The sequence below is a fragment of the Garra rufa genome, chromosome 24 (assembly GCF_049309525.1).
Source record: "Garra rufa chromosome 24, GarRuf1.0, whole genome shotgun sequence".
Classification (NCBI taxonomy): Eukaryota; Metazoa; Chordata; class Actinopteri; order Cypriniformes; family Cyprinidae; genus Garra; species Garra rufa.
Genome location: NC_133384.1, coordinates 17,682,216 through 17,701,183, shown reverse-complemented (window position 1 = coordinate 17,701,183; position 18,968 = coordinate 17,682,216). Strand labels below are relative to the sequence as shown.

General features: G+C 34.6%; 2 protein-coding genes across 2 annotated transcripts in view; one reads left to right on the top strand and one right to left on the bottom strand.

Annotated features, from left to right (window-relative positions):
* pip4k2aa (phosphatidylinositol-5-phosphate 4-kinase, type II, alpha a) overlaps window positions 1–8,968 on the bottom strand; it is a 39,560-nt gene extending 30,592 nt beyond the window's left edge. Inside the window, exon 1 of the mRNA XM_073830824.1 lies at window positions 8,107–8,968. Within this exon, the coding sequence (XP_073686925.1) occupies window positions 8,107–8,247 (141 nt within the window). The 5' untranslated portion in view covers window positions 8,248–8,968. The remainder of the gene's footprint in view (window positions 1–8,106) is intronic.
* Window positions 8,969–11,255: 2,287 nt separating this feature from the next.
* Window positions 11,256–18,968, top strand: part of armc3 (armadillo repeat containing 3) — a 12,546-nt gene continuing 4,833 nt past the window's right edge. Inside the window, exons 1-12 of the mRNA XM_073830556.1 lie at window positions 11,256–11,287; window positions 11,488–11,563; window positions 11,650–11,767; window positions 11,915–12,040; window positions 12,129–12,197; window positions 13,895–14,070; window positions 14,320–14,514; window positions 14,693–14,876; window positions 16,797–16,949; window positions 17,036–17,144; window positions 17,220–17,469; window positions 17,647–17,783. Coding sequence (XP_073686657.1) covers window positions 11,256–11,287; window positions 11,488–11,563; window positions 11,650–11,767; window positions 11,915–12,040; window positions 12,129–12,197; window positions 13,895–14,070; window positions 14,320–14,514; window positions 14,693–14,876; window positions 16,797–16,949; window positions 17,036–17,144; window positions 17,220–17,469; window positions 17,647–17,783 — 1,625 coding nt within the window. The remainder of the gene's footprint in view (window positions 11,288–11,487; window positions 11,564–11,649; window positions 11,768–11,914; window positions 12,041–12,128; window positions 12,198–13,894; window positions 14,071–14,319; window positions 14,515–14,692; window positions 14,877–16,796; window positions 16,950–17,035; window positions 17,145–17,219; window positions 17,470–17,646; window positions 17,784–18,968) is intronic.

The window sequence follows — 18,968 nt, the reverse complement described above, 5'->3', positions numbered from 1 at the left end:
TAATCAGAAGATAGTTCACCAAATGAAAACAAAAGATGATATTTCAAATGTCTCGGTGTGTGTTTTTTGCCTATACGATGGAAATCAATGGTAACTAAGACTGTTTGGTTATCAAAAATATTCAAAATACCTTTTTGTTTTGTGTTTCAGAGAGGAAAGAAAGCCATACAGCTTTGTAACAACATGAGGAAATGAAAAAACGTGTCCATTCAAGATGCCCCTCTTTTATAATCTAATGAAACAAAAAGTCATTTATGTTATTACATGGAAAACACCTAACATGAATAAGCTCTTATACTGATTTAAAACAAATGCGTCTTTGGCTTCCTAAAAACCATTAGAGCTGGTAACCTTGATCCAATAAATTCTACTCTGTGAGTCGGAGCGTGAGCAGTTTTAGAGACGTTGCACTGCACAAGATTAGAAACTGTGTGAAACTGGAGTAGACAACATACTCCACTGTCCCAGTTTCCACCTACATGCTAGATCCTTTGAGGATCCAGGGATATTGGCCTAACATTTTCAACAAAGCCGGGGGCAGCTGCACAGGATCTCCTCGGCTTGCTCCTTCATACAAATAACTTCCAAAAGCGACTCTGCTATAGACTCCCCGTCGCACTGAGGCCATGTTATAGGTGTTTAACAAGCGTGCGGCGACGGTTTCATTTGTTCGAGAACTAAGCACTTATCTCTGCGCACCCATCTCATCGGCCAAGTTTCACACTACCACTTCCTGTTTGTCTCCATGGTAGCAAAGTCAGGTTTTCCGCTACAGAGCTGACAAGCTTGCACTCCATCAGTGCAGGAAGCCTAGTTCAGAGAATGCTCATCCTCCTACCAGATGTTTATAAAGCTCTTTGTTTCTAAGCAGTGCAGTCATATCTAGCCGTCCTAGTGGGGTGTTCGGTATTTCAGCCTCTTGACGTCAACAATGCCTTCATTTATGAAGCCTAGGAGTCTAAAAACAAAAGCAACAATAAGATCTGACACAGGTTAAGACTACATTCTGACAAATTAAATGAAAGAGTGTTGATTCTGTCATTAATTACTCACCCTCATGTCGTTCCAAACCCGTAAGACCTTCGTTTATCTTCAGAACACAAATTAAGATATTTTTGATGAAATCCGAGCGCTTTCTAACCCTGCATTGACAGTAAGGCAACTGACACATTCAAGGCCCAGAAAGGTAGTAAGGACTAGTTAACTGTATTAAAAAAGTATCACGATATCACGGTATTGTTTAAAAAACAGCATGATTACGCAATTTACTAGTACCGGTACTTTAAGAAAGCATTTTGATAAGAGCCATATTAACATCTTTATTTAGGATCCTATGATTAAAGCGAAGTAAAAAAAACATGGACAGAGTATGAATATGAATCCTGCACAGTTTACTACACACATACTAATACGCACGTGACACTCGCGGTGTTTTCAGCCTCTGCAGCCTCAATATATGAGTACATGAATACATAATATCTGGAACTGCTGTGAGAGTCAGTTCATGAGCATTTTACCGTTACTTTTGAGAAAAAACATGCTGTGAGAGTCAGTTCATGAGCATTTTACCGTTACTTTTGAGAAAAAACATGCTGTGAGAGTCAGTTCATGAGCATTTTACCGTTACTTTTGAGAAAAAACATGCTTTGAGAGTCAGTTCATAAGCATTTTACCGTCAATTAAAAAAAAAAAAAACATTCTTATATCATATGCAAACAGAAACATAAATACAGCAACCCGTCAAAATAAAAGTTTGGTTTAACTTGACAGAAACATTACTTAATGTAATAATAGTACTACTACTAAAATTAAAAATATTATTAAAACAATATTTAAGGAATATTTACCAGAAAAATTTTGCAGAATTTATTTACAAGGCAACTGCAAATACACAAGACAGTATTTCTGAAAATAAATAAATAAATAAAAATTCTTTATAAAATCTCATTAATCTTGATAAATTAATTAGACATGCTTTAGATTATTAAGATTTAATTACACTATTAAAATGGAATGCAGAAAATTAATAGAATACAGATTCACAGAATTAGATCAAAATAAAACTGAATTTGAGAAAAATAATATAACATTTTATAGGGCCTTAAAATGTAATTTTTGTTAAACCTTTAAGAAATTGCTATTAAATCATGTACGTTTTAGGATTTCAATTAATTAGACATGCTTTTTGATAAATATTTTTGAATGTAACCATTAAATTGAGTCTAGAAAAATTAAAAACTGGAAAAACAGAATCCAGAAATTTTTTTTAATGAATTTGGAAAATATAAAATGGAATTTGGGAATAAAACTAAATTCATAGGGCCCTATCTGTGTCTTTGTTTTATTGTATTTGTCCTTTAGTTTGTTACTTGCATGTTCTTATTATTAATAACAAAGATAAAATAACAAAAAATGACTATACCATGATATAAATTGTTATTGAAATGACTATATCATGAAATAAGATTTGGCTTTATCCATTTAGCTCTTATCAAAGTTTCAAAGATCTCTACATCTCTACGTTACCTGTAAGCTCGGTATTTGCTCACTATGGTCCTGTGTAGTGGCACTGCTATGTGATTTTTATTATTTTATTATTTTTTAAAAGGGGATGAAATGTTTTTTTAATAGATAAAATAACTATATCCTTCAGTAGTACACTGTAAAAAGTTTTCACCAGATTCAACTTAAAAACCTAAGTTCAGCAGCTGCCTTAAAATTTTAAGTTAAATCAGCTTAATACTATAAGACATTTTAACTTATTACAATAAAAATGAGTTGATTTAACTTAAAATTTTAAGGCAGCTGCTGAACTTAGGTTTTTAAGTTGAATCTGGTGAAAACTTTTTACAGTGTAGTATCAAGATTATTTAGTCAAAATTTGGTATTTGGTATTGACAATACTAGTAAGGACATTGATAAAAAATAGTCCATGTGACGTCAGTGGTTGGACCGTTAATGTTATGAAGCTTTGAGAATACTTTTTGTGCTTAAAGAAAACAAAAATAACAGCTTTATTCAACAACAACTTCTCTTTTGTGTCAGTCTTTGATGCAATTTCTTTCCAAACCTTGATCGTGTCAGTTGCATTGCTGTCTATGCAGGGTCAGAAAGATTTCAGATGTAATCAAAAATATCTTAATTTGTGTTCCGAAGATGAACGAAGGTGTTACAGGTTTGGAACAACATGACTGTGAGTAATTAAAGCAAAAAATCTGTCATTATTTACTCACCCTCAACTAATTTTTGTCCATATAATGAAAGTCAATGGGGTCCAAAAGCAAAACTAAACCCAACTGATGTTCATGAGGACATTTTTATTGTGTTCAACAGAGAAAAGTTTCAGAGCATAAAAGTGAGTAAATGATCACAGAATTATAACTAAACCTTTAACACAGTGTCAGCACAGCTCATTTAGAAAACCTCTTTAGGCTTTAACACAAAGAAAAAGCGTTGTGAAAATCAGGAAGGAATTTATCTAACCAAATGGCTCATTCAAATTCTTGAGGAAGGCTAAAGAAAAAGCCCTAAAGGTCACACATGAGGCTATTCATAGTTTGCCCACATGCATTATAAACTCCAATGCAAGCCACACGCTCTAAAATAAGAGTTCATCAGCTGCGAATGCTGATACTGCTATATTAATGACAGTGTTAAAAATGTCTTGCTATTTGCTCACATGCGTCAGGTTAGTCAGCAAACGCATAGCAACAGCTACAAGAATAATTGTATTAAAAATACATAGAGGTTTTTGAAGCATTTAAACAGAGCATCACACGCAATCTATAAGTTTAGTTTAAAGATAGCAGTGGGGATGTGTGTGATCAAAAGATACATGTTGATCTCTGACTACTCAAGGTTGAGGTAAATCCGTTACTCAGGTCATTCACCTGTGCTGCCCTCATATGAATAACAAACTCAGGTACGCTGAATTTGTGTAGACGTCATTAGGTAAGCCTTGCAAATAAAGAAGCGCTTTATGACTATCAATGCCATTAGTTTTGATTTATCTATTATGGATTGAAGTGGTATGGCGATTAGCAAATTTCTTTTTGTTGAACCTGATACGCCTACGACTAAGTAAATGGCAAATAGCATCCCACATGCACTTGAGCAGAAATGCATTTTACTGAGACGAGCAAGTGAAAGTGATCTACGGATGCACTGCTAATCAAAGCTTTGTGATTGAGCTTTAAAGACTTTGAAGATCATCAGCATTCGCCTTAGGCGGTTTAAAAATAAAATAGTGTGTCTATTTTCCCAGTGCCACAGATCGGCTGCTATATCTTGCGTATTTTTAGCAACTCCTTATGCAATCCAGACACAGACAGAGCAACTCTTGGTCAGGGCGGGAGAGTCTGGGAAGCATGGAGGGCTTAACAAAGAGAAAAGTAAGAGATAAAGAGATTAAGAGAGAGTAAAGACCTGTGCGGAGTAAGCAGAGGAACAGCCACTAGTGACTAAAACAACCACTTCCCACAGTGTTTGGTTTCATAATCATCTAAACTGAGTATCCGCCTTATTAGCATTAAATCTCATATCAATCTCAATGCATAATTAGTCTTTAGTAGAAACACAAAAGCTGCTCCGTGATTTGAGACGGAATAGGGTTACATTATATTCCCCATTCACTGGTTTGCTAATCAAATTCAAGCATCGTGGTCCTTAGTGGTCAAGAGCTGCTGCTTTTCTGTTTAGTAGTCTGAGCCCAGTGAGGGCCTGCAGCTGCATGCATGATTCATTAGCAGTGGAAGCACCACAGAGAGCTGCACCAACTACTCCACCCTCAACTTTCTTGACCACATGCTCTCAGAGTTGCTCGATATCTAAAATATCCAACGCTAAATATCCACTTTCAGCCGACAGAATGAAGCAGCGCTGCTTAGCTCCAGTCAATAGCGGTCAATGTATTTAACTGATGGGGCTGTCACAGATAAGGAAGGATCTGTTCTTCGCTTCTCTCTTGTGATTTTTGGCCTCCCCCTCTCTCCAATTCCATTCCAGCCCTGCAAGACCAAGACCTGACCTCCGCTTTGACCCACGGCACAAAGCACTACAGCTCCGTGTTGATGTTTATAGCATGCAACCTAACCCTAGTAAAAAAGTAATAGATTCAGTCATAGTATAGTTCAAATGTATTAACATATTTACTAACATATCACTTAAGACTTATTGATATAAAAATTGTAATTAAACTTTACTTGGAGTACTACTTGTGCACAATGCACATTTCTTAATATTAAGCCTAAAATATGTTTTTATATCACTATCAATGAGGATTGTATGATCTTCAAGTAATATCGGTCTTTCAATGCAAAATATTTCAAGTGTACCTAAAGTATACTTGCAATAGTTCCACTTTAGCACACTTAAGTAAAAAAAAAAAACAGAAGACACAATTTTTGGGAAAGTTGTTGTACCCAGTGTGTGCACAGTCAGCAAGTGTCGGTCCAAAGCTAAAGTAGCATTTTCGGGAAAAAGAAAGTGACCATAACACAACATGAGGATTTATTACATGTAATAACTCAGAATTCCAGTGAAATATTCAGATTTGCCTCTATAAAATTACCAACCGATGGATGCAACAAACTCCCTATATTAAACTTTTTTTTTCAGTTTCACTCAAATTTATGTCACAAAACAAAAGTTCTGTTGCTACTTCTGTTACACTGTGACTTTAACAAGAAACAACATTATAATTCAGCCATAAAAGATATTAGTCAATAATTACTTTAAAATTACATCACATAATCATTTTTTTACTTAAAAGTACAATTAGTTAAATAATAATAATAATAATAATAATAATAATAAAACCCAATAATAAAGTTTAGATGAGGGAAACGTAATCAAAAATATGAAAAAAAGTGTCCAATTAAATATCCAACATTAAACCATATGAAAAAATATAAATAATCAGTAATATCTAGGTAATGTAACGATATCAAAATCTCACAATACAATAATATCTGAATATAAATTCCACAATATGATATTTATTGCAACATTTTAAAAAAAGACCAATGAAGTTGTACTTTTTAAAGTTAAATTCTTCTATCTAGTGCACTTTGAGAGTTCACAATGATGAGCTCCAACCAATGTTCTTATCCAAGAAAACTTAAGTCAGAAAAAAAAGAATTGACTTGTACCTGAACTTTAAAGGACACTCAACCCTCTTTTTATTTGTGGTATACTCTCTCAGTCTAAATTACATTCACACTGGTGTTTTAGGAAGCCAAACTAATTTGAATATAATAATAAAAATAATAATTTTACTTTACTTATTGTTATATGACAGTAATAGCCGTATATTTTAAAAACAATTGCACTGCAAAATAAATGAAAATGAATATTTCATATTATCAATTTCTACACTTGAAAGAGATTTTGAATTTGGATTGCAGCAATGTTACCTATGTTAACCGCTAGCTGTCAGCAACTCATACTGTACTTTATTTTGACAGAAACAGCAGTAGAGCTTTTATTCTGATGGTAAACTCCAGCTTGAGTGAAAACAGGTCTACAAAAATGCTTCTCACTACAAATTTAGTGAAATGCTGTAATCATCTGCGGTGAAAATAAAGCGTAACTGGTGGCCATAGCATTCCCAAATGCACGCTGAACTCACAGCACATGCAATAACTGCAAGAACTGAGCCGTTCTGAGGCACGAAAAACACCAGATCACGAGCTGATCACTTGAATAAAGTGCACACTTCGCTTTGAAAAGTGCAGCGAAAACAGACTTGATGAACGGATTAAGTCATATTGTCGGTTTGACAGATACTGTGCCGAAGCATGACCCAAAATACAACTTTAAAGACCTTTTATGTTAAGAATAAGAAATTTACATACATTTTAAAAAGTTTTGCCTTGAAGACCTATCGTTTCATATCATGTGACCACGATAACATCGATAACACGATATTGATAATACCGTTACATCCCTAAGATTTTTCCTAAATGTTTAGAGTGTTTATAAAACTATGATGAAATTATTTTTTGACAAAGGACAGTGAGGATGTGCTTTTACAAAAGGCCATGACAATACAAATAGCTACATTATTTCCATGCCTTTTCTAGTGGAACATTTTCTTAAATGTCAACCATCTATGCAGGCTACATTTATCTGCTGTAAATATACAAATAAATCAGAAAAATGACACTTAGGGTTGGTATGTGTGACTGGAAAATAACAAAACTTTAATACGTCTCAGACAACTAAACACAGCTACCGTTTGGAAAATGTCACCAGACGACGAAACTGAAAACAACCTGTAACTCTGAAGACGTCCAAAGAATGACATTTTAAAAAACGCTCATGTAGAACATTACAGGAATGCTATACGATTGGTCCGTGACAGTTCATTCATAAAGAACCGTCTGACAAACAGCTGGAGGTGAAGACTGTCACGCCAAACACAAACGGACAACAATTCTGCTTCTCAAAATACAGTCAAATAGACCCACAAGTATATGAACATAAACATGAACCACTCCCAAATGAAATGCGTAGGCCTATAAGAGAAACACATCAACATGACAGATAATGGTGCAAGCAATAACAGTCAGCAGTCAGCTGAGATGAGTCTTGCTTCATAAAACCTCTAAGCTTATCATCTTGCAACCAAAACTTCCAACAGGAAATGATTACTCACCCACAACTCCACTACTCACACAGATATTATTTTGCAACCTCTTTGCATGCACATAAAAGGAAATGGAGACCTTACAAATATGATTACCTACTGTACAAGCCTCAAATTAAGGGTTTACGCTCATTTCCAATAATATGATCACCTTGTCAGAAGTTTCTTTGACTTGCAAGTCAACACTTCTTCACATAAACATAGACAGTTTTGTTCACATGCTGTAAGAACGTTTTAATATGCAACAGCAAGTGCCTTAAGAAGCCAAACAGAATGTTGTCCATTAAACAGGTTAGGCAAGAGAAAATCAAAGCAGACCTCTGATGGTCATGAAGTGCATGTACCCAACAGATGGTGCCAATTGTCGGTTGCGAGACATGCTTCTTTTTTCTCGTTAACTCTAATGCATTGATCAATAAGGAAGACAAACAAAGAAAAAGACTAGAGGTTTGACTTACCGAATGGTTTATTCCCCACATGAGAACACTGAGCAGAGGGTCGCTGGCACGAAACAGCTTCACTTTCTGAGCCACGAAGTGTTTCTTCTTCGTTTTCGTTTTGCTCGCAAACGATGAGACAGTGTTACCAGCCGAGGCCATTGTTTGTTGTATAACAATAAATTAACTATCACACAGTGACAAGAGTTTTAATTAAGCTAGTGGTGTCCTAACTGTCTCTTAGTAAAATATCATTTGGCATAACGTTCAGTTAGCTAACCGCAGCCAGCTAGCTGTACCAACTCAACTATTAGCTCGCCAGACGGATGAATATCTCGCCAAATGTGCTAAAACACCCTGCTGTTACGTATAACATTAAAGTTCAGAGCACAAAGCCGTATTATGTTTAAGTTCTCCTCCGTAAACTGCAAAAGCTCCTTAAGACTTCATTTGTAAGCCTTCCTTACTCGCTAACTAGCTAGCCTGCCAAGGCAGTCTCCCCCCTCGGGAGCTTTTTATAACTTCGCTTAAAGAAAAAACAAACCAAATACTGAGCGATACCACTGAAAACGAAGACTAAAATGCAATCTGAACGACGTCAGTTTAATTTGAAGCAAAAAAAGCGGGTGGAGAGACATCCACTGCGGCGCTCCTCCGTTAGCATGCTAACTCACCCCAGTCAGGCTAAGCCAGCAACCCTTCAAATATGTCTCATGCAAAATCCCACTCCCACTTTCTTTCTTTGTCGTTTGTCTGCCCCGAAAAGATGTTTATTTTTAGGCGAAGCCAGTATTCCCAGTGTGGAACGTGTCCGAGACTGAATTCGGTGTGAATTTTGTCAGCTATGTTGCTTGAAGTTCGCGTATCCGGCTCATCCGCACTGCCCGACTGACGGACTGACAGCTACACACACGCGAGAGCGCGCACACGCACACTTTGATTTACAATTCAAATATTTATTTTGATTGGGTCGATCTAGAATGATTGGAAACTTGAGTAAGTGGTTAGAAAAGCTCAAAACAATCACATTTGATTTGGCATAATGGTAAAAAGAATTATAAAGATAGATAAATAGATAGATAGATAGATAGATAGATAGATAGATAGATAGATAGATAGATAGATAGATAGATAGATAGATAGATAGATAGATAGATAGATAGATAGATAGACAGACAAAGGTGCATTTTAATTTTGATACTTCAGTAATGGCTTCATTCACCAAAGGTCCATGGTGCCTCTGGATGTGTTGTTTAGTTTTATGGTATAAATGAATTTGTATGGCGCTCCCTGTTACACCCAGGCTGGATCAGCCTACTGCTGAACATGCTCCTCATTCCAGCAAGCATGACATGGAGTGGGTGGGTTCCATGAGTCTGGACATGATTCTCATATGAAGGTCCAGGTCTACTCCAGTGACAGTTCATTCCATCTTAGATTCAAGAACTTCAAGATGACACTGATACTTTTTTTCCCACCTTGACAACAATTTAGACTAAATTTAATTGATAAAATTAGTGCTTTTGGAAAATACACTACCAGTCAAAAGTTTTAGAACAGTAAGATTTTTAATGTTTTTAAAGAAGTTTCTTCTGCTCACCAAGCCTGCGTTTATTTGATCCAAAGTAAAATTTTGAAATATTTTTACTATTTAAAATAACTGTTTTCTATTTGAATATATTTTAAAATGTCATTTATTTCTGTAATTTCAAAGCTGATTTTTTAGCATCATTACTCCAGTCACACGATCCTTCAGAAATCATTCTAATATTCTGATTTGCTGCAAAAATATAGGCTATATTATCATTATTATTATTATGTTGAAAACAGCATTTTTCAGGATTTTTGATGAATAGAAAGTTCAGAACAGCATTTATCTGAAATAGAAATATTTTGTAACATTAAAAATGTCTTTATCATCACTTGTGATAAATTTAAAGCATCCTTGCTAAATAAAAGTATTTTTTTAAGTATTTCTATAATTTCTTTGCACCTCCCTCCAAAAAATTATACTGACTCCAAACTTTCGAAAGGTATAGAGTGTATAATAATAATAATAATAATGTTTCTTGAACAGCAAATCAGCATATTAGAATGATTTCTGAAGGATCATGTGACACTGAAGACTGCAGTAATGATGCTGAAAATGTATCTTTGATCACAGGAATAAATTACATTTGTTTTGTTTTTTAGCAGCAAATCAAAATATTATATGATTTCTGAAGGATCATGTGACTAGAGTAATAATGCTTTGAAATTACAGAAATAAATGAGATTTTAAAATATATTCAAATAGAAAACAGTTATTTTAAATAGTAAAAATATTTCAGAATTTTACTGTTTCTGCTGTACTTTGGATTAAATAAATGCAGGCTTGGTGAGCAGAAGAGACTTCTTTAAAAAAAGATAAAAAATCTTACTGTTCAAAAACGTTTGACTGGTAGTGTAATTTATGAACGAAAAATATATAAACAAATATTAACATTTTAGATTAGATTAAAATATTCTAGAACAACAAATAAAACAATTATCAGACAGTTTCATCACATATTTTATGTTTTATGGGAATGGCATTAATTGTACTACTGTTGCCTGTTAGATACTAGAAAAGCTTCTATTGTTTCAAAATGTATCAATTTATTAAATCTATTTTTTAGAAACTACAACAAAACATATATAATTATGACAAGACATCCAAATAAAAATACACACACACACACAAATAAAAACACAGGTTTACGATTAACATTTTAAATATAAATATACAAAAATACAATTTGACAAAAATACAGATAAATACAACCAACTGTCAATATTTCAAATGCGCCTATATAATTTCACTTTCCAATCAACCTAAACTCTTTACCAAATACAATTATACATTTACATTTTTTTACTATTAATGAATTAGAGAGAATCCATATATGAATAAAACCAACCATAAAAACTTTAAACAAGGTTTAGTATTATTTCTTCTACTTTTATGATTTTAATTCAAAATATATTAAAACACCCTTTGAGGTGTCAAATCCTAACTATAAACAGTTTTCTCTTGGATGTACTAAATCTACTGAATTATTTTGCATATAATTTAATATCTGACTACGTCACATAAACCACCTAACGGTTCATGACCGACATATTTTAAATAAATAAATAAATGTCCGAATATGTTTCGGAGTGATTCTTGCCCCACCTACAGGTGAGATGGTAAGCTACATCTGTCACCTAGCAACAGAAACATGCTAAACAGAAACCCAAACACACACCTTTCAGTCTTGCAGGTTTAGTAGAAGTTGCTTATGTTTCGTAGAAATCATTTATGAAGACGTTTATTGATATTTTTAATCTTGTTGAAGTCTGTTCTGTGTTTCTAACGTTGAATATTGTTCCTATATACAGGCCTGTGAAGTGTTATTTGATCTCTGAGATGGGGAAAAAAGTCAAAAAAGAGGCTGAGTCGTTTTCGAAAGATGTGGTGAGAACATTTTTCTCCTCTCGTGTTATTTTCCTGAACAATTTACAACCTTATCATAACCTAACCTACACGACTTATTCTTTCAGTTCGACCCAATACCTATCGAGAGCAAAACAGCAGCGACAGCGGTTCTCATGCTGAGCTCTCCTGAAGAAGAGGTGCTTGCAAAAGCTTGTGAGGCCATCCACAAATTCGCAGAGAAAGGTAAGAGTGTCATCTAATCTTACTCTAAGGTCACTAAGAATTTTACAGAGGTAAGTGCTTGCTATATTCCCCAGTGTTGCTTTCCTTTATCGATCCCCGTGTTTTTTTTTTTTTTTTTTTTTTTTTGCTCTTGTGCTGATATTTTAGGTGATGAGAATAAGTCTTCTTTGATGTGCTTGGGAGCGATTGAACCTCTTTCTTGTCTCATATCTCACGAGGACAAGACTGTGCGCAGGAATGCTGTCATGGTTCTGGGCGTCATGGCTTCTAATAGTACGTAGGGTACAAAAATAGACACTGCTAGTAAATCAAAGGATGTTCGGCAACATAGTTTTCATTTTCAGTTGTCGTATTTAAACAGATGAAGTTAAAAAATGTTTGAAGACACTGGATGTGATACCTGCAATCATCAGCAAACTATCACCTGAAGGTAAGGGCACATTTTTAATTTTATTTACAATTTTAAAGCAAACACACACACACACACACACACACACACACACACACACACACACACATGTTGGGTTTACATGTTTTATGGGGACATTCCATAGGCGTAATGGTTTTCATACTGTACAAACCCTACTTTCTATCGCCCTACACCTACCCTACACCTAAACCTAGCCCTCACAGGAGATTGTGCACACTTTTACTTCCTCAAAAAAACTCATTGTGCATGATTTATAAGCCTGTTTCCTCATGGGGACCTGAGAAATGTCCCCACAAGGTCAAAATCTACTGGTATTCCTATCCTTGTGGGGACATTTGGTCCCCACAACGTGATGAATACCAGGTGCACACACACACACACACACACACACACACACACACACACACACACACACACACACACACACACACACAAAATACAGAGAGAGAATTTCTATACTGAGTAATGTTGTTCTTTTTAACTTTTTATTCATCAAAGAATCATGAAAAAACATTACGTTACAAAAAATATTTAAGCATCACAGCTGTTCCCAAAATTGATAATAAATCAGCATATTAGAATGGTTTCTGAAGAAACATGCAATATTGTTGACGGATAACGGCTGGTTAAATGCCTTCACAGGAATAAATCATATTTTACATATTTTACAGTAAACCATTATTTTAAATTGTAATAATATTTCACAGTATTACAGTTTTTATTGTATTTTTGGTCAAATAAATTCATATATGTGTGTCAAGATACAACTATTTGAAAATCTGGAATCTGAGAGTGGGGAAAAAATGTAAATATTAAGAAAATCACTTTTAAATTTGTCCAAAATTAAGTTCTTAGCAATGCATATTACTAATTAAAAATTGATATATTTACTGTAGGAAATTTACAAAATATCTTCATGGAACATAATCTTTTCTTTATATCCTAATGATTTTTGACATGAATATGATTCATCATTTTGACCCATTAATTTATTTTTGGCTGTTGCTACAAATATACCCGTGCTACATAAGACCTCAACATTACTAATCAATTTAACATATTTATGCTAAATAATTAATTTCCTAAAAAAATTAATAATAATGAAATAAAAAAAAGTCACCAAACTTTTGAACAATATACATTACCAGTCAAAAGTTTTTGAACAGTAAGCTTTTTTTAAGAGCGGTAAAAGACGTGCTCACCAAGCCTGGATTTATTTGATCTAAAATACAGCAAAAGCAGTAATATTGTAAAATATTTGCACTATTTAAAATAAAAGATTTCTATTTGAATATATTTTAAAATGTAATTTATTCCTGTGATCAAAGCAAAATTTTCAGCATCATGACTCCAGGCTTTAGTGTCAAATGATCCTTGGGAAATTATTCTAATATGCTGATTTGCTGTTTATTATTATTATCAATATTTAAAACAGTTGACTACATTTTTATAAGATTCTTTGATGAATAGAAAGATTCAAAGATCAGCATTTATCTGAAAAAAAGCTTTTTATATATTAAAATAGCAAAGAGTTATTTTAATTTTATGATAGCAGGCTTGATGAGCAAAGAGATTTCTTTAAAAAAACATGCAATATCTTACTGTTAAAAAAAATATTGGTAGTGTACGTAATATTTATTTATTTATATTTTTACATTTTTTGGCACAAACCTTACCTTCTACTTTCTTTTCCTCAGAGAATGTTGTGGTCCACGAGTTTGCCACTTTGTGTTTGACATCATTATCAGTGGATTTTTCTTACAAAGTCCAGATATTTGAGCACAAAGGACTCGAACCTCTTATTCAGCTCTTGTCCAGCCCAGATCCTGATGTGAAGAAAAATTCAGTGGAGTGCATCTTTAATCTTGTACAAGTAAGACAACACATGTCAGAGTCAGACAGAAGGTCTGCTGTGAATTAGACTAAAAGGCATCAGTCAGGGTGGGATTTTACAGCTCTAATAAAACACAATTGTTAGATGAACATTGCATTGAAATGACTTTTTGTATTTTGAACCATGCCATAGATATTCAATCAGCTTTAAAAGCATAACTCTTTGAATACCAGAAGGATGCAGTTAAAATCAATTATTTGTGCTCTTTTATTCTTTGTGCACACTCAGGATTTTCAGAATCGAGCGGCCTTGCAGCGACTAAATGGACTCCCGCCGCTTCTGGAACTGCTATGCTCAGAGTTCCCAGTTATTCAGCAACTTGCCCTGCACACCATAGAGAACATCACCACTGACAGTGAAACCCGCGTGGCCTTTGGGAATGTACAGGGCTTTGACAGAATCCTGGAGATCCTTGGAACCAAAGTAGACTAATTATTCTCATCTGAATTATTCATGAGCACTTTTTGAAACTGCTCCTTAGTCACCTTCATTACGAGCAATCAAACTTTCCATATGCAAGTTGAGAGCAATTCAAGCAGTTCAATGAAAATCAAGCAACACATGATTGAGCAGTAATGGCAGCTGTGTCTCCTCCCTACAGGAGTTTAGTGACCTGCACGAGGGGGCTCTCAGGGTTATCTTGAACTGTCTGGAAGACAGCGAGTCCATGCAGCTTTTTCAGACGATGGGTGGCCTGGAACAGCTACTGCAGTTTGTTGGCACGTCCACACTGCCTGAAGCACAGGCTAATGCAGTTAAAGCCATAGCCAGAATGGCACATAGTGGTACGGAAAAAACCTCAGTTCTCTTTTTTGACAAATTAGTTTGTGCTCTATCCACCAATTTCTTGTCGTAAGAGTAGGCAAGGCCATTTATAAAAATGCAATGGGTGAGGCATTTGGTCTCATCTGCGTCTAGCTGTTTTTAGCTGTACAAAACAGCTTGTTTTGCTGCTTGATATTGCAAATTGGCATATTTTACCATATTATGTTAATGTATTATCTTAATTATGAGCACACCGGATCGTAGTGCAAACAGTTTTACCATTTACTGCACGTTGTTATTTTTATTATTTCCTTTTAGCGGCGAATGAACCAGAAAGCTTACCCATAGGCTTATTTCAGCATTGAGGAAAAAGGTGGATACACTGTCAGACAAAATGCGTAAAAATGCATTTAGTACTTTTAAGGGCAGTTTACAGAAAAATCTAAATTTTGTCATGATTTTCTCACCCTCATGTTATTCCAAAACATTGATTGTGGAACATAGAAGATATTGTGTGTGTTCTACAAGTCAGGTGGAACAACATGTGGGTGAGTAAATAACAGAATTTTCATTTTTGGGCAAACTGTTTCTTTAAAGGGTGCATTTTTGTACTTACTTACAGAGTATGCCTTAGTACTTTAAGGGTGCACGTGTTAGTTGCATAAAGGTGCATATGAATACCTTAGGAGGACGTATTAGCACATATTTAGTACATGTTCGTACTGTAAAATTGCATCTTAGTTCCTAAGAAGGCATAATACTACTAGTATTTAATAATACTACTAGTATTTTAAGGGTGGATATTTGTACTAAAATGTAGCATATTTGTACCTTAAAGGCATAGTTCATCCAAAAAATAAGAATTTGGTCAATAATTACTCACTCTCATGTTGTTCTAAACCCATAAGACCTTCTCTCATCTTTGGAACACAAATTAAGATATTTTTGATGAAATCCCAGAGCTTTCTGACCCTGCATAGACAGCAACACAACTGACACATTCAAGGCCCAGAAAGGAAATTGTTAAAATAAAAAGTAATTGTTTTCCTACACAGGAATTAGTTTTCCGGCAAGGAATTGGACTTAGGATGTGGAATCCTTGGGTACAAATCTTGTGAAAAATATGACTCAAAATAAAAGAGCTAAAGATGAGAAATCGAAAAACAAGCTAAAACAGCATGTTTGCAATTGAAGTTTTAGGTAAAATTCACTTTTGTTCATACTGTCAGGTAGGGTTATGTTTGTTAAAAAAACACTCACCTAGCACCACTCAGTGGACATTTCCCATCGAATATGTCACAAAATGTACATGGCGGTATGTATTTTGCATCTTGCGAAAAAGTTCCCACAGGTATGTTTTCGTCATAAGATCAGGTTGGACACAGAAGAAAATAAATTTTCTTTGCGCACAAAAAGTATTCACATAGCTTCATAAAATTATGGTTGAACTACTGATGTCAAATGGTATTTTTAATGATGTACTTACTATTTTTCCGGGCCTTAAATGTGTTGCATTGCTGTCTATGCAGGGTCAGAAAGCTCTTGGATTTTATAAAAAAATATCATAATTTGTGTTCTGAAGATAAACAAAGGTCTTACATGTTCAACATGAGGGTGAGTAATTAATGACAGAATTTTCATTTTTGGGTGAACTAAACCTTTAAGAGGACATATTACTACTTGTAAGGTTACATGCTGTATTTGTATTTATTGTACATATGAGTACTTTAAGGTGCATATTAGTACCTTAGAATGACATATTAGTATTTTAAGGGTGCATATGGGTGTAGTTTTGAGGTGTACCTTCCCAGTGGTATGCTAAATGTACAATTTTTGCACAGTCTATTTGCACAGTCTATAGACAGAACAGGTTTTTTCACATTACAATTGTATAACAATCCAAATTATGTACAAATTATTTGTTTTCTCTTTCCATTAAGGTGAGAACAGAAAAATTCTGCATGAACGGAATGTAGAAAAGACCCTCACTGACCTTCTCATGCAGGAAAATGAAAGTATACGCACTGCTGCATGCCAAGCTGTGGCAGCAGTGAGCAAAAACCTTTCCAGCAAAGATACATTCAGATGTCTGGGTAAACTCATTTACATCAAACATGCAGGCTTCAGTTTGACTTGTCTTTTTGTGTCATTGAAGCGCTGTTGTGTCTGTGCATTGCAGATGCCATCAAGCCCATCGTGCAGCTGCTGAACAGTGAAGGAAGTGACTTGAGAATGGCTGCAGCAGAGGCCCTGTCCAGCTTGACCAGCAGCAACAGTCTCAATGCTTAGTGAGTCATGATTTTGAAAACCAACAAGAGTATATAGTCAATACAATATTGCACCTTTCTTTATCCTATTTTCAGTGCTGTATATGATGCAGAAGGCGACAAGCTCTTGGTGCAACAGCTGCGAGACAGCTGCACGGGAGCAGCTGTGTATGCTGCATCAGTCTTGACAAACATGGCATCGCAGGAGGAGCTGCGCAGAAGCATTCTGGCCCATGAAGCTATGCCAGCATTGGTGGAGCTGCTACACTCCACTGACAACAACATACTCATCATTGCAACACAGACTATGGCTTCACTGGCCTGTGATGCAGAGGCCAGGATGGAGGTAACTGCACTGCACAAAAGAGTCAATTTCAAAGGTCTATACAAGCTTATCAGCTAACTGAGTGTAAGAAAAACAAACAATTTCTTTCTGGGTGAGGGATGTGAAGGACGTAAATGGATATTTTGGTACTTTGCATTATGTGCAGTTTCTGGTCATTGTGTTTTTCTTTACATGCAGCTGAGAAACGTTGGAGGCCTGACACCGTTGGTTCAACTTCTCAAATCTATGAATGCTGAGATTCGGAGAAATGCTTCCTGGGCAATTAGTGTATGTGCAAATGATGAAATAACAGCCCTAGAATTGTGTAATGCTGGGTAAGTGCGTTTTATGCTTTAACACACTCAATTTTGAGTACTATGAGCATAATATATGAGGTAAGTTTCTATTCCTCAAATGTGACCCTGGACCAAAATAACAGTCACAAGGGTCAATTTTTTGTAATTGAGATTTATACATCAACACGGAAGCTGAATAAATAAGCTTTCCATTGTTGCATGGTTTGTTAGGACAGGACAACTATTTGAAAATCTGGTATCTGAGGGTGCCAAAAATGCCTTTAAAGCTGTAAAGGTCTTTAGCAATGCACATTACTAATCGAAAATTACATTTTGATATATTTATGGTAAATATCTTAATGGAACATGATCTTCACTTAATATCCTAATCATTTTTGGCATAAAAATATTGACTTATACAATCTATTTTTGGCTATTGCTAAAAATATACCCGTGCTACTTAATACTGGTTTTGTGGTCCAAGGTTACAAATGAATGCTATAAGCCTTGGATTTGGAAAAAAAAATACTTGCAAGGATTTTTAATAAACATTGCAGATTTAACTGTTAAAGTAAAACCAATAGATGGCAGTAAATCCCAAGTATCAGATTTCTAGATGAGAATGAAGCCTATTTTAGGACTAGAATTTACATTTGTGATTATTTTCTATGTCAATTATACATGTTTTTCTCCAAACTTTTATTCCTGTACTGCATATGGACATTTTATATAAATCACTTTATCGTCAGTAGCCATTTCCATTCATTTTAATCACAGTATTTTTGTATTTAATTACATTTAAATACATTTAAATATTATTTACTAGGCACAACAAACACTACTATGAAATAATATGTACAACAATATTGTCACCAAGTCTGCATTCATTTGATCTAAAGTACAGCAAAAACAGTACAATTTTGAAATAGTTTTACTATTTAAAATAACTTACAATAAATATATTTTAAAATGTAATTTATTTCTGTGATTTGAAACCTGAATTTTCAGCATCATTACTCCAGTCTTCAGTGTCACATGATCCTTCAGAAATCATTCTAATATGCAATTTGCTTTTCAAAAAACATTTGTGTTATTATTAATATTTAAAACAGTACATTTTTGAGGATTCTTTGATGAACAGAAAGATCTAAAGATCAGCATTTATTTAAAATAAGAAGCCTCTTTAACATTATACACTATACCATTCAAAAGTCAGTATATATA